General features: G+C 35.6%; 1 protein-coding gene across 2 annotated transcripts in view; it reads right to left on the bottom strand.

The window, feature by feature from the left end:
• Nucleotides 1-11,091, bottom strand: part of LOC122528732 (proline dehydrogenase 1, mitochondrial) — a 17,681-nt gene extending 6,590 nt beyond the window's left edge. The window contains exons 1-2 of one of the 2 annotated variants that reach the window (XM_043654163.1): nt 10,777-11,091; nt 10,263-10,686 (exon numbers count right to left, since the gene is read on the bottom strand). In XM_043654163.1, the coding sequence (XP_043510098.1) occupies nt 10,263-10,574 (312 nt within the window). In that variant the 5' untranslated portion in view covers nt 10,575-10,686; nt 10,777-11,091. Of the gene's footprint in view, nt 1-10,262 lie in introns of both variants that reach the window. The other variant, XM_043654162.1, reaches the window with a different exon arrangement.
• Between the last annotated feature and the right edge of the window lie 1,181 nt (nt 11,092-12,272).

Below are 12,272 nucleotides of genomic sequence, written 5' to 3'. Positions count from 1 at the left end.
CTAGCAAGACAAATAAAATTCTCTTTTTAGGTGACGATCGTGATTTTTAGAATATCGTATAAATAATAAGTATGTATATCACAAAATATATGTACATAAAATTAGATTTTGCTCCCTTAGATACACATGTCTGTTTTAATTTGCACAAAATTCTATTAGAAAATTTCCAATTGCCAACTTTTATGTCGTTAACTGTTAAATTTATTACAGTGGTCAAGCATCAAGTATCACTAACTACCAAATAAAATTCATCTTATGTGAGACGAACGTGCCAAACGTGCATAAAATATGTAATATTGTTCACGTGCCAAAGCGTAAAATATGCAGAATAAAAATAGTCCTCGAGATCTCTGTGAATGATACAGTTGAATTGAGTAATCGAAATTCGGGTCGTACAAAACTCGCTTTCGTCCAACTGACTTGAGATATTTGATCGTTCACAAATATTTAATGAGAAATATTTCCTTCTCAACCGCGTGTTGGAGTTATTAACATGAGAAGTTAATCCATCTTCACATGTCGATTCTTGTAACGTCCCAATACATTCTTTCTCAAGAATAAATTTCTAATTTCAAAACTATTTTTAGAGAAAGATCTCTTGTGAATTGATCTTGGGGGTTTCCGAAGGATGTGAAAGTTATTTTAACGTGCGGACACCAGTTGTAAATATCCGACTGAAATTCTGATTTTGCCCGAGCGGAAAGCATCACACGGTTTCAGCTCGCTATTTTTTTTTTTTTTTTTTTTTTTTTTTTTTTTTTTTTTTTTTTCTTTTTTCTTTTCAAACGAGAAAGAAATTCGGATGAAACAGAAAATTACTAAATATAACTTCAGATGTGCGAGAACTGTCAAATGTAAGATTCGAAAATTGTCGGAGCGTTTCCCTCCGCCTTTCAGTCCCCTTTCAAATCTCTTCCAGTTACCGATTACAGATAAAATCGAAAGTGTCGGAATAATCGACGCTCGCAGCCGCCTGTCTTTGATGAAGTGGATGACTTCTTGACTTTCGAGGTGCTACGTATCTGGCGTGCAATGCGATGTTCATAAGCCATTGATCACAGGAGTGTATAGCCGCCGCGTGAACTGTATCTAGCAACTCGGCCAGGATCAATACGGTCTTGGCAAAAACGTTCATCCTTAGACATTAACTGCTAGTCGATAAAACTGCCACCATTTTTGCTTAACCAGCAAAACACGCGATATCTCGACCTCGGCAAGGCAAATGCCAAAGGACATTTTTAATACCAGCAGACCAACGTTAACAGAGTGGTCGAAACGATCCGTAATTCTTTTCATCGTAGAAATTCCATCGTAGATTTCCGACGCGAAGTTAGAGATATGCGCCAATAGCTTGTGCTTTTTGAATTCGAATTTGTTCGTGTGTACGGGCGAAACAACGGAAGCGTTTCAGCTACTAGCTTTAGTCTCAAAATATTCGCCGTGTAGAATATCTTCCAAAATTAGATTTAATTCTATCATCTCCTTTTACGCGTAAAGAGATACGAAATATATACGCGAACCAGAGATCTCGTAGATCGCTTTTTCAGCTTCGTTGTATCAACGAACAAACAGATTGAATTTTTAAAGTGTTGACGAATATCACTATCGTGTTGGTGCGAAGATCTTCTTATCGGATAGAATAAAATGGCAAAAGGGAGAAAATTAAAGGATCAATTAAATAATCAACAAATATTGGACGAAGTTTGTTGCAATTTCGCTCGGTCAACAAGAAGCGGTAATTAGTTGCGAGCTGAGAATAGAACGGTTGTGATGCAAACGAATAGGGTTGAAACGTAATTACGCTGGCGTTTCTACATCGGACTGATCTCGCTAGGTTTCACGGGATAATTCATCGTTGAAATCGTAGGAATCAAGTATCGAGGGAGGAATTTCCCAACCGATGAATAGCGCCATCATTCAGCGTCGTTCCCTCCAATCACGATTGTTTCATTTTATCGCGAGTGTATAATAGCAATTGATTCCTCGTTCGAATTGATGAAATTGATGTGCCGCACGCGAATAATTACTTAATAATAACTTGTCAAGAAGCTACGAATATTGATCTTCGAGGGTGCGAAATCTAGAATATTTACACGAAAAAAGCCGCAAAACACACATTGATTAACGTTTTATTTGTGTAACGCAGATAAGGAAGTTTCACGGAGATTATTGGGGTTTGCCAACGTTATATATACTCACCGATAAGTACATAACAACTAGTTACTCAAAGCACTAGAAAGATAGACACGTTTCTCAAGTGGTACACTCGATAAAATTCACCAACAATTGCGAATTTACGAGTTACGAACTTTGCACAGGATTTTGCAATACATCTCCGACTTAATCCGTACGATTCTCTTTTTTTTACAGGATTAAAACAGGATTCTGCGTGAATCGTTTAATTTTCGATGTTTGGTAGTGTTTGGTTCATTCGATCAGTCATCACCCTGATTTTGTTATCCCTCTTCAGAATACATATGTATATATATATTGGAATCTCTGTTCGATGGCCCCGTACATCGGAAATTTCACATTCGATATACTCTTCCCCGTTCATTAAATCCTTTGATTGCTATCCGGGCTATGTCTAGAAGCATTTTCGCGGGCAATTTCTTCTGTTCAATATCCCATTCATCAGAATAGCTTCTGATTGCAAGGACTTCCGATGACGACAAGTATTTAGAAATGGCTAGAAAAATGATTCGGACACGTGAGAATTATTAATCAGATAAATAGAGATTGTAGCATCATTGAAATGGAAAATAAGAAATTTGTACGTAGGAGTTTTTATGTTTCAGTTTCTTTTCGTTCGATCTAGATCTTCTGATCAAACGTCTCTAATTTGTAACTCCCACGAACGGTTTTCACAAATTCTCGAGCCATTATTTTGCACAAGTGCGAAACCATGTGATTGATTAGACAGTCTTCTTGATAAGTTCAGCCAGTTGTCGAAGCTTGCACGAAAACAGGAAGTGTTTGAACGTTCATAAACGTGTATTCAGAAGTATGACTGCGCGAAAGTGCTATCATTTTATCCAGAATAATATACAGACAAACTCCGTGTGCCAATAGCAAGGGAGGAAAAAAGAAAAAAAAAAGAAAAAACATGCACGCGCTGCATCGTTTGAACGCTGCATTCAAATCCCTGACCTGCATTCTCGGAATGGCACCAGCAATTTGCAGTAATTCAAACCGTTCTGTGAAACCGGTGTTTAGATTGCAGCTTCCCCTTTGCTGATAGTGATAAGGAGTAATTGAATTCGGGAGTATAGATTTCATCGACAAGCTTTTTGAATCTGACTTCTGATCGCTTTTTGACTGTTGACTTACCTTGGCACTGGCGCTAGAACATTGTTCGCGATCTAACCTGAGATTCTTTCAAGAGGGATTTGACAATGTTTGGTATCTTTTTTCTCTCTCTTTTTTTCTCTTTTTTTTTTAAGAGATTAAATTCACGTTGCATTCCAACTCTATTTTTGGAGCTATCACGCTCCAAATATCTGGCGACAGAGTATATCATTTGGTCAAGCACCTTAGTTCCAATCGTTTCCATCATCCATAACAGATTGAATGAACGAACAGTAGTGTGTTTGGTGAGAATGTTTTAGAAATCAAAATCAACATTTATTGGTAATAAAAAAAAGTACTAATTGTAGAGAGCAATTAGCCATCGATAATTTTAATGTTCCCATTAAAACGCGTGCAAACGTTTGCAAGTGTCCGGCTGTCTGACATAATCTTATCATTTGCACGCGTTTTCGTTGAAAGATCTAGTTGATCGCATAACGTCCAAGTGCTTCGTGTATGACAGTACACTCAACGCGCTGTTACGCGCATTTACGATTGGCAAAAATGGTCCATATACTCCGTAGAACTATTTGCTAGTTCAGTTCAAATGATTCGCTCGTTAAGTTCTCTTTGAAACTTTCTCTCCCTTCTCGTGAATTCAGATGCGCAGTAAGAAATTTGCACGGAACGAGTTTCATTATGAATCTCCTTTAATTGTTGATTAAATCATTCACAGTTGAGATCCTCGTGTTAACGAACATTAATTAACAGGAATTACCGGAGTTCACGAGCAATTTGTAGAAATAGATTTACGCGAGAATGCGAAATTATAATTGAATGTGTGTGTGTGTGTGTTAAAACTCGAGGACTATTTTACACGTACGGTCAGCTGTTAATCATGATTGGACAATTTTTTTTTTTTTGTAGCGTTAATGAAAAGAAATAACTTGTCTTGCGAAAAAGCATACCGCAAACAGAAAGCAATTTCGTTCCAAATTTGTATGAAACTTTGAAGCGAAGAAAAGAAATTCAATAAATTATAGCAAATAATGCAGTAGGTAAAATACAAGATTTCTGTTCTGTGAGAAAATACTATTTAAATAGTGTAAAAACTTGTTGACCGATCTATTGTAAGATACTACTGTTAGCCCAGTCAACAACAGACTATGTATCTTCAGTCAATACACCTAATCACCTTTTTTATAGTAGGTATTTTCCAAGGCTCTGTTCGTGAGTGTGCTCAATATTTGCTTGAAAATGTAAATTCCTGCAAATATACAACTGTCGCTCTTAAGCCATTTTGAATAATTTCATGTTACATTAATGTAATATCTCTTTGTGTTTTTGATATTTACTCTCTCAGGAATGCGAATATTATTTAATTCATCTTTGAATACTTGAATTTTTAAATCTTTGAACTTTTGAATTTTTGAATTCGAAGATCATTTCAATTGAAACGTAACCGGAGCATTTTATTCTAATTATAGCAAAAGTCAAAGACTGTAACAAGTAATCCAACTTTTATCCTATGATTATCCAACAATTTGTACAACTGTACAATATATATTGTAGCTTATTAATGAACCCGATAACATCTTTGATCTAACGCGTATATATGTAGCAAAACCATTTTAATCTAAATCGTCGACAAGAGAGATAAAACCTAAAATAATACACCGTGTGAGTTAAATACCACGTGTTGTTAAATAAGTAACATATCGCAAAATATTACAAAAGTGATATTAAATTGGAACAAAATGATTCTCATGGGTTGATGAGAAGCTAGTGAAAAATTTAAAGCAGAAGAGAGAATTTCGAGCGGCTAATTCCATCCACGTGTCCAACTGATCACGATTACTAATGAGGAACGTTCCACTGGCAATGACTCCGTCGGCTGACAATCATAATTCACGTTTCCTTCAGCATAAAGCTGTCCCGTTGTAAGTGCGGCAACTTCGGACGAACTAGTCGGCCTTGAGACTACTTATCACGTGTCATTTCGGTTGAATCCAATAAAGAACATTGGTGGAACCCTTTCTCCCTTTCATTCACTAGTACTCGCGTGTATCTATAGGGTGTCAGTGAAGTTAGTAACCGCGAGATTAATAACAATAAAATCGAGTAAAGTATATCTTTTTCCTTTCTGGCAGATTGAAGAATTTTTTTTTTTTTTTTTTTTTTTTTCATAAATTTTAAAACTAAACTTTGCGCCTAAATTAACAGAGTTTCCTCTAAAAGTAGTTGCAATTTATATTGGACAAGTTTCCACGAAATTCTGTATCTGATAAGAAGTTCGGCGTTACGTCAACACGTAAGACACGCGTACACGACAGAAATGTAAATTTAGACATTGATGTTTTCCTTGTCTGTCCCGCACATTGTCCTCGAACAATTCTTAACAATCGAGAATTTACAACCAATAAACGTAAGAACGTTTGATCTACTTCGTACCAACAAGATTATAAATTTCAAAGAGATCTGTCTTCCTCTGCAGAATTTCGAGCTCGAAACAATATCCACGAAATGGCAATTGTAAGATCGAAGTGTCGTTAACAAAAACGAATCATTCGACAAAGCTATGGATCATGTACAGTCGAATTCGCAGGTGTGTCGAATAAAAAAAATTCACCTCACGAGATTCGGAGAAAAAGAAAGATCATTCGGACGATGCAGGGAACGCGCATGCGTGCGCGCGACTAACGCATCCGTCGCATTTTATGTCAGGTGCATAGCGATGCAAGCGTGCGGCTAACACGCGACCCGATCAGTATGTGCAATGCGGCCGTAGACACGATGTTTATGGAAAGATTTCGAAACCGTGCTCTCTATCGTCTGGCAGCCGTCTAAAGCGAGTCTGCGACACGGCAGACAAGTATCCCCGGGGCGAGACACGCTTCGCTTTGACCTGGTGTGTTTCATCATTAAAACACGTTTAACATGGCCGGGCGAACGTGTACGATGCACCCGTGAGAACATGAATGAATTTCATCTGTTTCATCTGCAATCAAAGCGGCTCGCCAGAATTCAAACTTCCCTTTTGTGGAACGAAGTTCGCAAAATCTCGAAGATTCTCTCTCGCGGTTTTCCCCACTTCTTGAAACTATCTTTTTGATCTGGTTGCCACGAAATCGCCAGATCTACTATCGCTCTTCACTTTGTAATCACGCGCGAAAGCAAGATCCCAAACTTTGTGTGTTTGGTGAACAAAATGATTTTCGAGGCGAGTCGGTCAAATTTTCGAATTTTTATCCAAGAAACTATGACACAGACGACGATTCTTTCTCCCTAACCCTTTGCAGTCCGAACTATATTTAACATTTCGCTTCTACAGTTCACGCGTAATTCAGCTGTTTCTAGTAGCAACCTATGGTTTATTTATATCTTCGTATTTAAATGGTTAGAAATACGTGTGTACATTTTTTTCTAACACGTGCATAATTAATGTGTAACAACAACTTCGTTTTATTTTATTATCTAGAGCTCTCTCAAAGAGCGTTACTGGATTTTTCTGTTATTTGTTATTTTGAAATATAGTATAGTAATCCTTGATGTAATATTACGTAAGGTTAGAATGTTATGTGAATATAAAATTGATTTAATGACACGACGACTGTAAAATTGCTGCCTTAGACAAATACGAATCGTAATGATTTTTCGATTTATAGAAATTCATTTCAAATTGTTATATTTATGTTATTATTATATTATTAGTGTCAACTAAAATTGATTAAGCATCGTTCATTTGATCAACGTTTTAGAAAAGATCTAGAACAAAGATAGAAGTCCGAAGATGCAATATCTTTAAATTACACTAACATACTAAACTCGACTTGATCCGATCCCTTTAATCTCCCGTGATACCAAAGACACACATGGCGATGTAGCGTCACGAAATTACACCTTCCCTATGCGTCAATAATAATAATAATCATTTCTCTCCAATTCTCTTTACGAACATTTTTCAAAATTACTAGGTACTTCTATTCCCAATGACTTCTAGTTTGTAATCGATTAAATTTTTACAATTGGATTATAAGTAACGAGAGAAAGAGAAACGAAATAAAATGAAAAACAAAGAAATGTTCCAGCAAGGCGGGTATTGCAAATGCAAAAGTAAAAAATCAATTTCTTGAATATGAATCATTTCTCGTATCTGAAATTGATCTTAAATTAATCTTAATTGCGAATGAAATGTGCGATCAATCACTATTGAATAATCAGCTCATTTATCAAATTTTTCCCCTACTGAATGATCGAATTACAGAAAAGATCGATATCCCGAAGAGAAATTCTCTCGAAGATCATATTCCCTGGAATTGTTGCGTTATTATTATCTTATCCACTGAAATTTTACGCAATTTAAACAGCGTTTTAAATTTCCATTTTATTTGAAAACCTCAGAACCGATTTCCTGAAAAGTTTGCTTCTCCCAGTTATGCTATTTTCGAGCAATTAAATCCAGTCAATCATCAGTTATCTTTGTAGTCCTTATTACTGTCATGTTCCCAAGATATCGGTATAGTTTGAAAGATTATGACAAAAATTCAATAATAGTGACATGTTTCCAGGATTAAGATACTTGTTTGAAAATAATTGCAGATCATGATGAAATATTTTATTATCGTTTCGAGGGGTTTTCCAGAGTTAGATCAGAGGATTAAAAATGTCTTACGAGGACGTAATCACAAAACTCATTTAATTATTACTACTACTACAACTTTTATCTAATCGATGTACAATATATCGAACAGGAATTTCAAGTGTCCGAGTAATTGGTCTTTGATAGTCTATGTTAATCTGTAGATAAAGCGAACCTGTAACATCTCTATTAAATTCAACGGTATTTAAATGTGGAACGGCTTTTTTTAGAACACGAGCATAAATTACAGTACTTTTTTGCCCGCGCCATTTTTTTTTACAAATTATGAACTTTAAACTACTATAAAATATTCCAACATTTGAAAACTAAACTCAATGTGCATACATCCAAAGCTGTGATTTTCTGAGAAAATTCTAAACGAGGTTCAAGCATAATAGAAAAGTCATTAGAAGCTCCAAAAAGTATGCGTGTTAACAAACGTTTCACCAAGTATTATTTGCTACAAAATGTAATTCTTGGCAAGTCTGCCAACAGTCTAAAGGGGAGACACTACGGAGTCATGTCGCACTTTAAAAATCAATAATAATCAATACGATGTGGCAAGGTTCATACATTCAAGATAGGAAGTGAATCATCAACTGCTTCTTCTTCTATTTATGCATTCGACGAAAGCTGTGTTATTGTATAACTAAATATGAACAAGATTCGATTTTCATAATGCAGTGGTATGCACATGTAATAACAATGAAACAATCCTATTAATAGAACGTACACTTGACAATTAGACTCGGAATGAAATCCGGATAAAGGAAACTTCCGTGCTTACGATGAGTAACTGAATCAAGTTCAGTATATAGTATATATATATATATTTATAAATCCGAGTCAAGTCCAATACTCAAGTTTCGCTATCACAATTTCACTGCATACCTTTGACAAATTTAAAAAATTCCGATTGAGAATATGTATATACTTTGGCAAACAGCACGTGAGCTCTAATAATATCTAAAGCAGAGCTTAAGCACAATTCTGATCCCGAGTAAGAATAAAGCTTGCAAAAGACAAGTTAGAAATGAAGAATTCATCGATACCATAAATAATAATACTTCAAGTCATACGCGAGTGTGTTGTACTTACTTACACATCGCCCTGGAATGAAAATTGATTAGAGCAATTAAAAGGCGTCGCGCCGTAGACGCTGAATTGGACAGTACAGTAGTAACATCTCAGTCAGTAATCTTAGATTTTTACAGTCCACTCTGCAGAACCGATTGTTCCTTCTTGGTTACGTAATTGGTCATCGCTATGAGTTTGCCACGAGACAAAATCGCTAGCACGATTCAATGTATTAAGCAGTAGTAAAATCAATAATGCGGCATGCCACGTCGTATAAATCGGCTTCGAATCGTCACACTATCGATAAAAAAGGTCGCTGTCTCGTACGTAAAAATCTCTTTCTTTCTTCGCAATTCGAGGAACGTCATCTTCTTTGAACAGGGAGAAGTTCAAAATTAATTAACTTCACATTCCTCCAATACTATTGTATAATAGACGACTTCCTTCCTTCCTGCGGTACAAAGCAACGCGTAAATCTTATCTCCGTGAAATTCTTACTAAAGAGAATTTTACGCAGTTCTAAAATTATAAAATTCTCCTAAGGAATAAATTTGTTTTTACATATTATGTGTTAGATTTATGTGGTTTATATAATTTCATTGATTGCTTTAAGCCACATACGTAACTCGTAGATACATAATATAATATAGATACAGAACACCAATTATTTACCTCAGAGTCCCAACTAACATGATTAACGTCGTACGACTGGCTTTGATATGAGAAAGGATTCTCCGCATTAGCACAACGTTACTATGAATGAATCGTTGTTTTATACATAAGTGGCGATAAAAATACTCCAAAATGTGTGTGTATATATATATATATATATATATATATATATAATAACAACTTATATCACACGATACGTATCACGATTGTATCTATTGCATGTATTGTACGCATGTTATACCAGATGATTGTTGAATTGCTCATATTGTAGAATTTTTAAACTTTTAGATGGCTGAATCTTGAAAACGATACGCATAACTACATTCGTAAATTCCTTTCGAATTTATATTCTGCGTATATGAATAAATTTGGAGGGGAAAAATTACAATGTGACTCCGATACTGAAACGGAGTTTTAAGGCAGAGGCTAGCGAAGAGAGCAAGAGAGAGGACGCTGTGAAAGCACATGTCACGCTATTTCACAGAGATACGTCACAGGGATACGACAATTCGCAGGCATACGTATAACAATAACGCAAATACTAACACGCAATAAACGACTTCAGGAAGCAGAGATTTCGACTTACTTTCATATTGTTCTCGACGATGTACTCGATGGTGCATAGCTGATAGACGACGTAGGCACGGAGCAGTTCTTTCGTGGTTTTGCTCTTAAAAGCGGCGACGGGATCGTTAAACTTCAAATCCAGAGGATCGATCTGTCGTGGTGGAGCCGGCTTCACGTCAGCGGTACTGCCGCCGGTGTATTCGCGGTCGTGCACCTGCACCAACTGCACCGATGGCTTCGTTACGTTTTCGACGAAGCCGACAGGAAGTGGCAGACACTTCCTCAGCTTTTTACCGGCACTGCAACGCGTCACCGTTCTCAAAAACGCCATACCTTGCCGTGGCTCAAATGCGGGAAATGTCAGCAATTGGGACGCTCTATTCAGTGGGGGGAAAAAAAATACCGAGATCCACGCGATCCCCTCGGCCCTACGAGGAGTCTTACTGAAAAGAGCAACGGTGAAAACGTTAGGATTCGAGAAACGTAGTCTGGCCAAGGCGGTTTTTCTCAATGATAAACGGGGTAAATCCAACCTGCCACGATCGAGTCGGAGACCCCAATACCAATAGAGGTATCTCGTCAAAGCGTAGGCCGAATCACAAGGTGGGGTACTCGTACACGTCCAGCGACGTACAAGTCAAGCGCTCACCTTACCACCGTACACCCGATACTGCAATGTATCTATGCAAAACACCCGTTAAAAACCTACTTTAAAAAGCAGACGAATTTTTTTCTTACGGTCCTTTTCCAATTTGTTACTAATATTGCCCGGCCCAGCGAATTTCAATTGTTGTACGTTGCCCCAATTACTATACAGTAACAATAGATGCTGAGACTCTGATTGGTTCGTCGTAGAGGTGTGTTCGTACTGCTTGGTGTGACTGGTCGACAAAATTTTGGGAAATGCCAATAACTGCGCCGTCGTGCTATGCGCACAGTGGCGCAAAACATGCTTTCCATTACCCCGAACATTCAACATTATTTTATTTGATTTATTCCGACGTCTCTTCCAACGACCGTTTGCTTAAATTATTACCAATATATTAAATAATGTTTGACGTTGATTTTTGAATTTCAGTTCTGTTAAAATATTCGCAATAACATAACGTTCATTAAAGTCGTATGTTACGTAAATAGTTAGTTAGTTTTAAGTATGGATTATTTGCAGAGTATACTTAAAAACTAACAAATATTTGGTCGGTACTTTCTTGTTCACAAATATCGCAAGCAAATGTACATAATTAAGTAATATTTTTATAATTTTAATTATTTATTACACCTTGGAACAATGAAAATGCATGAAAATATATTTTAAAATTATAAATTGCCGAATAAACATATTTGGGAATTGTGGACGTATATAAAAATATACGAAATAAAAAAAAACGTAATCAAAAAATATTTACACTGTGCTCTGTATTTTTTATTTTAATTAAAATTTTTAAACATAAATTTGTCGTAGAAAACTTATGAATCATATGATGCAATTTATGTAACAGCACTAATAGTTACCAATCGAAATATATTTTTATTTATAAATATAATTATCAAAATTTTTTGTACTAATGTTAATCGTGCAATAGATAAAAGTATATTATTTCGATAATGATTTTATGATTCATTTATATTTTGTATAATATTACATATGCACATTTTGTTGTTATGTTGACACATACAGTATTAAATGACCAATAAGAATGCTTTATTCAAAATAATTAAGTGTTTAAGTGAAAAAAATCTTTATTGGCGAAGATTTATCTTCAATATAATAAATTCCGTAAATCGTCTTTTATTCTGTATGAAATTTTCTATCTTTTATCATTTTATCAATTTTATTTAAATTTTGAACCAAACATTCAAATTTTGACAGAGTTATATTTAAACAGAAGTAAAATTATTTTTTCTGCCTAAAAATTCAATAAAAATTATTTTATAATTATTTTTTCTGCCCAAAAATATAATAATTTAAAAAATTATTGAAAATTAATATATGCATATATTTAGTATGCAATTTAATAGAAATTCATAT

Source organism: Frieseomelitta varia, unplaced genomic scaffold (assembly GCF_011392965.1).
Source record: "Frieseomelitta varia isolate USP_RPSP 00005682 unplaced genomic scaffold, Fvar_1.2 scaffold_255, whole genome shotgun sequence".
In the NCBI taxonomy this organism is placed as follows: Eukaryota; Metazoa; Arthropoda; class Insecta; order Hymenoptera; family Apidae; genus Frieseomelitta; species Frieseomelitta varia.
Note: the sequence above shows the minus strand (reverse complement) of the source record. Positions and strands in the feature narration are given on the sequence as shown.